The sequence below is a fragment of the Populus euphratica genome, unplaced genomic scaffold (genome assembly GCF_000495115.2).
Source record: "Populus euphratica unplaced genomic scaffold, PopEup_1.0 scaffold2799.1, whole genome shotgun sequence".
NCBI lineage: Eukaryota > Viridiplantae > Streptophyta > Magnoliopsida > Malpighiales > Salicaceae > Populus > Populus euphratica.
The window spans coordinates 10,454-16,820 of NW_011502745.1; the positions used below are offsets into that span (position 1 = coordinate 10,454).

Genomic DNA, 6,367 nt, shown 5'->3' on the forward strand with positions numbered 1-6,367 from the left:
GGGAGATTCTTATCCCCCCCCCCCCCCTGTTTTGATTTTCTCAATGCTCTTGAAGTTCCAATCAAGTATCAATGTTCCTCTTTAGATTACTCAAATTAGGAGAAAAGGATTAAATAATTAGTTTTTAAAATAAGGGAATAATTAATTCATTTCTTGAAACTAAAGGGTCTAATTATTTATGATTTATTCAGCCAAAAATTGGGTTTCTAGTGTGTTTTTTTTGTTTTTTTAAAAATATGACCCCATCCTACATGCCGGTGTCAAATCCAACTGGGACATACCATTTATTGAAAGAATAGCGATTATTTTATGAACGCTGATTCCAAAGGGATAAAACCTGAGCAACTTATTTAGCACAAAACATAAAAGCGAATATTTATATGGGAAGACATATCACACACACACACACATATATATCGAGTTCTGCAGGATAGCTTGTGAAATGCATGGGAGAGGTGAAAGATAGGCAGACATGCTATCTTTAATCTTTAGATAAAGTGGGCAGTAGAGAGTAAGCTCTATATATATAGAGAGAGAGAGAGAGCACACACACACACATCCTTGAAAGAAACCTTGATTATAATCGAGGACATTTCAATTTTTTACTCCACGGTTTACGAGCCATGAGAGTATAAAACACTAATACAAAAAAAATAGATTTTTTTAAAACACCCTAGATTTCTAAATTTTTGTCCCTCCTCTTTGCGATTTACGAGTCGCAAACTCTTGAAGTACCAAGGGAAAAATGAGCTCGTAAAGCACATGGAATCTCCTTGGATTTCTATCTTAATAAATTTAGTTAGAATTAAACCGAGAAAAACTGATGGGATTTTAAAAAAAAAACCAACATCATAGCAATTATAAAACAAATCAAATACCAAACAGCTTACCTTAGGTAGAGCGTCAAAAAAACCAACACCATAGCAATTATAAAACAAATCAAATACCAAACAGCTCACCTTAGGTAGAGCGTCTAGGGGTGCTAACACCTTCCCTTTATGCAACCAGTTCATTGTCTTAGAATCTCTGAAAGACCAGTTAGGTTTTCTAATGACCATGATACTAGGTGGTGACTCCCTTGTTTACAATAAAACAAAAGACCCCGAAATCAATCGATGGTCGTTGCTCCGCCGCAAGGGTGCGACATAATGTACCAGCCTACAAAAACCTTCTTTGTAGTTTATCACCATTTTTATCACTCCGTTTGGCATTAGAAAAATGGTCATATACAGTAAATAGGTGAAGCAGTAAGGACAGATTTTAGAAGGCAAGTTCTACATGATCATGTTTAACATCCTGCCTTTCCACGTTATTGGCTTCCACGTTGAAATTCTTCTCGGGTTAGCACCTAAAGGTAAGCCTAGGTACCTGAAAGGAAGAGAATCCCATCTACAAAACGCTGCATTAGCCATTCCTACAATAAAATCTACAAAACATTGCATTTAATTTGGGTTCATACTTGCAACTTTTTTTGCTTATTACATTATTTTGTTTCTTTTTGTTGTCTTATTGGATTCCGCCTGCATCAATTTTTCCATAAACATTAGTTCACTTTATCTGCTGCTAAACTATTTGCTGAATTCTTATCATACACATTTTGTATTAGAGAATAACTTTTGATTTCTTTATCTGACCACTTGCTTTAGAAAACAAAGTGAGCTCCCCTTCCAAGTAAGCTAAAATACTTGTTCCAAACTAAACGCTACTTCAACTTCAAGCTTGCAGATCGTTTAGAAATCCTATAAGATAGAACCGTATTTTTCTGAAGATGTGCATTACCTAAGTAGAAAACCCCACATTTACCAATATTTACTTAGAATGGAGGATAAAAAACTAGAAATTGTGATCTCTTCAGGTTCAGTCTCACATTCTTTCACTAGCTGTGATGAGTGGTTGAGAAAGATGACAACTGAAATTACGGAAGAAACTGGTGGCAATTACCAACAGAAAGGGCTAAAGGTTCCGAGGGTTCCATCGACGTTTCGTAAAATTGAACAGAACAAGAAATGCTACGATCCCTCGATGGTTTCCCTTGGACCCTATCACCATGGGAAGCAAGAACTCAAGGAAATGGAGGAGCTCAAGTTTCCGATGGCACGCCAGTTTGTAAAAGATTGCGAAATGCCCTTTGAAGCAATGTGGAGCAAGGTGAAAGAATTAAAGATAGGTGCAAGTAAATGCTACGGGGAGGACATAATAGCAAAGTTCAACAAGGACGACCAATTCAACCAGATGATGTTTCTTGACGGTTGCTTCATTCTCCAATTCCTCATCTGCTTCATGCAGATGCCCGAAAATCTGAAGATAAGCAGTCATGATGCAGTTTTGGTTACACAGGACTTGTTTTTACTAGAGAACCAACTCCCTTTTTCTGTTCTCAAATCATTGATGAGCTTTAGGTACAAAAGGTCAGATCAGGGAGGTGGAGAAGGGATGAAATTGTTCGCAGATTTCTTCAAACACATTCGTGCAATACCTCCTAGAAGAGAGTCGTGCAGGGATAAAATATCAAAAAAAATTTGCAACTTAGTTCCAAAATCACTATCAAGTCTAAGTGGCCTAAGCGGAGATCAACATGAGCCAGCCCATCTTCTCGAGTTTTTCCATATGCAGTTCGTGGGACACCAAATAAATCTCAGTGATCATACTTCTCAGACAAGTTGGCAAGAGGATGATACTCGAACGATCTGGTACAGGTATTATCCTGCCGAGGAGCTTAGGGATATTGGAATCCACTTCAAGCCAAGTAAGACCAGTCATTTTACTGATGTTCAATTCAAGCCAACATGGCTTGCAGGAAGACTATATATTCCTCCATTAAGTATAGATGACTCAACTAAGTCCTTACTTTTAAACTTGGTAGCCTATGAAGCAACCCTCGACACATCCAAAGATTGGATCACATCTTATGTATGCTTCATGGATTCATTGATTGATCATCCTGAAGATGTGAAGGAACTGCGATCCCAGGGCATACTCCTCACTACTCTTGGAAGCGACAAACAAGTAGCAGAACTCTTCAATGAGATAGCAAACAATATAGTGCCCAACCCCTATGCTTTTATAAAGGTTAAAAGCGCCATCGAGTCGCATTACAAAAACACCTTCAAACGATGGATCCTCCATTATAAGGGTCCTATTTATGGTATCATTATTAAGTATTCTTTTCTGTATGGCATTATAGTCACTGCCTTAAAGGCCTATGTATCAGCAACTCCCCCGACAACATTTGGTATCTGCAGAATCCCAGATACAAATGTTACTCATTACCCTTAAATACTATATGAGAAAAATTCTATGATGGATGGTTGTGACGGCTTGAGAATCATAGAATTTCTCGTGTGAGTTTTTTTATCCTTAATAATATGAATTATTTGGATGTTAGTGTTAAAAATAAACTAGGTTTCTAGTTTTTATGAAAAATAAAAGGAACTGTTTACCGGTTAAATTAAATGAATCAATTGACTAATTAAGTTGATAGAATTACTTCTTCTATTTAGAATAGGTTTTCATTGATTAGTTTAATTATTTGATTGTCTAGGACTTTAGACCTATAAATAGGCTTGTAATTAGAAGCATAAAAACTAAGTGTAATAAAAAGAAAATATGTATTGAAAAGAAAACAATTAATGAAACATTTATTCCTCTCAAATATTTTTCTTGTTCTTTAGTTTTGTATCTTTGCATTATTATCCATAAACTCCTGCCACACATATTTTCTCTTCCATAAGTGGTATTAGAGCTTGTTTTTATTGTTTGACATGGCCACTATAAATTTCTCACTTCAATGTCCTAGTTTAATAAAGGATAATTATGAAACTTGGTGTATTTATGTAAGAGCTTATCAAGGTTTCCAAGATGTGTGAAAAACGATTGAAAAGGCTTTAAAAAGCCTAGAGAAGGAGTGACATTGACTTCAACCTAAAAGGAAGTTGTGCAAAAGACATGAATAAAGGATCAACAAGCACTCACAATCATCCATCAATGTATGAATCATTTCACTTTTGAGATAGTGGCTAATGCAACCATCTACAAGCAAGCATGAGAAGTTAGAGGAAAATTTATGAGGTAACTTTGAAAAACTACATACTTGAATAAGAGGGCATTTCAAATTACTTTGCTAGAGTATAAAGAGATATGAAGAGAAGATGGAGGAAACACATACATATGGTATAAAAGATTCTACGCTTGCTACAAAATAAATTCCATTATATGGTGGTTGCGATAACAGAATCGTAAAATATAGACTTTTTACTATTTAATGACTCATGAGAAAACTACAAGTCCATGAAGAATGAGTCAATGACATTAAAAAATATATGGGTGCATAAGCACTCTTTTTTAAAAAAAAAAAAACTATTCAAAAGAGAAGCAAGATGGTTCTAGATATATTCAAGGAGGTAGAGGAAGTGGAGGAAGAGAAAAATTTAAAAGAGAAGGCTGAAACAATCTCAATAGGTTAATTAGTTGACTGAATGAAGCAAATTGGTCGACCAGTTCAACTAACAATAGCAATCTTACCCAGGTTTGACAAAACAAAACTTAAATGTTGCAATTGTGAGAAGAGAGATCATTATACCAAGGATTATTGGAATCTAACTAGAAGGGTTTAAGAGAATGTCAATCTTGTAGTAGAAGGGGAGAAAAAAGTCACTTTATTACTAGTTTATAATGATCAAATGCAAGAAAGAAAAAAAAACATGTGGTATCTAGACAATTATGCCAACAATCACATGTGTAGAGATAAACACAAGTTTATGAAGCTTAATGAATCAATTAAATGTAATGTCACCTTTATAGATCATTCAAGGATTTTCATCAAAGAGAAATATACGATTCTCATTAGATTGAAAAATTGTAGTAATTAATTTATTAGTAATGTCTATTATATCTCAATTATAAAAAGCAATATATTGAGTTTAAGATAATTATTGGCGAAGAGTTATGAGATTAAGATAAAAGATCTTACTTTGACATTACTTAATATTTGTCATGTGTGTATGCCATCACAATGATCATCCTCCCAGATTGAGATTTTTAGGAATAATATGGATGGAAAGGACTATGAATTATTTTCTTTTATTAGTAAAAGAGGGAGAATGAAAGTTGTCACATAGTATTTTGGTCAGAAATTCTAACTGGACACGACGTCGGGCGACGGCTCCACTCCTCTTTTTTTTGTTTGTTTTTTATTTTTAAACAAAAGGAATTTAGTTTTTATTTGATTAGGGGAAATAAAGATTTTATTGGAGTCGCCATCTAGTAATTTGAGGGAACTAGAAATCCAAAATTAGACACTGGTCCCAGAGATTCGGATACTGGGTTAGTTATGATTAAGGGAAGGTAGACACCACCCTTAAAACATCCTTTCAGAGAAAGGTTACCTTTACTTGTGTGTTTTTCTTATCTAATTCAAATGCTATTATATTTTAAGCTTATTTGTAAATTTTTAACATATTTAACGTCGGTCCCTAAAAATAGGAGACGCGTTAAAAATGACATCAGTCCCTAAAATTAGGAGACTTTGTCTAAAATGTCGACGTTTATCCCTAAAAAGGAGAGTTACGTCTAATTTACCAAAATAAATAATAATGGACATAATCCATATTTGGTATTCAAATTTTTGACATCGGTCCTTTTCTATAAATAAATAATAAATGGATATAATCCATATTTGGTATTTAATTTTTTTTTTGACATCGGTCCTTTTCTGTAAATAAAAGAGACGTGTCGACAAAAAATATTTATTTTATAAAATAAAAATTATTTTGATATCATTCACAAATAGATATATCAATTCTTGAAAATTGGGTTTTTAACCTATGAACAGTGATATGATAAAATGGGTGTTAAACCCGCGTTGTTATTTTATTTTGGTTTTCTTTTGTTTTTTTTTTTTATGCAAGAAAATTGGGTTTCTGACCTATGAACAGTGATATGATAAAATGGGTGTTAAACCCGCGTCGTTATTTATTTTGGTTTTCAAAATTGGGTTTTTGACCTATGAATAGTGATATGATAAAATGGGTGTTAAACCCGCGTTGTTATTTATTTTGGTTTTCTTTTGTTTTTTTTTTCATATGCAAAAATTTACAAGTATTTATATATAAAAAAATCAAAAAATACCATAAAATATCATAAAAATTACCTGAGTACCCCTGTATAGGTAAAAGACTGAAATACCCTCGGATTTATCGAAAATTTACGAAAATGCCACTGGACCCGCGGTTACTGTTCACGGGCGAAATTGTCCGGCGAGTTTCTGGCAGACGATAGTCGATTATGGTAGATCTGAGGACGAGGATTCTGATGGTGGTGGTCTCGTTGGCCGACTTGAAGGTCGATTTGTCGATGTCGGTCGCGGCCT

At 34.3% G+C, this 6,367-nt stretch overlaps 1 protein-coding gene across 1 annotated transcript; it reads left to right on the forward strand.

Moving 5' to 3' along the window:
* The first annotated feature begins 1,766 nt into the window (after positions 1-1,766).
* Positions 1,767-3,301, forward strand: LOC105119425 (UPF0481 protein At3g47200-like). The gene is made up of 2 exons (XM_011017564.1): positions 1,767-2,746; positions 2,864-3,301. Exons 1-2 carry the CDS (start codon positions 1,819-1,821, stop codon positions 3,274-3,276), a joined length of 1,341 nt encoding a protein of 446 aa, XP_011015866.1. The 5' UTR covers positions 1,767-1,818; the 3' UTR covers positions 3,277-3,301.
* Positions 3,302-6,367: the final 3,066 nt, after the last annotated feature.

Excerpts from the sequence above, each read along its gene's own strand:
- LOC105119425 (XM_011017564.1), top strand. The coding sequence starts at position 1,819 with ATGGAGGATAAAAAACTAGAAATTGTGATCTCTTCAGGTTCAGTCTCA. Across the intron at positions 2,747-2,863 it reads TGGAATCCACTTCAAGCCAA|CCTATGAAGCAACCCTCGAC; the intron begins GTAAGACCAGTC and ends TAAACTTGGTAG.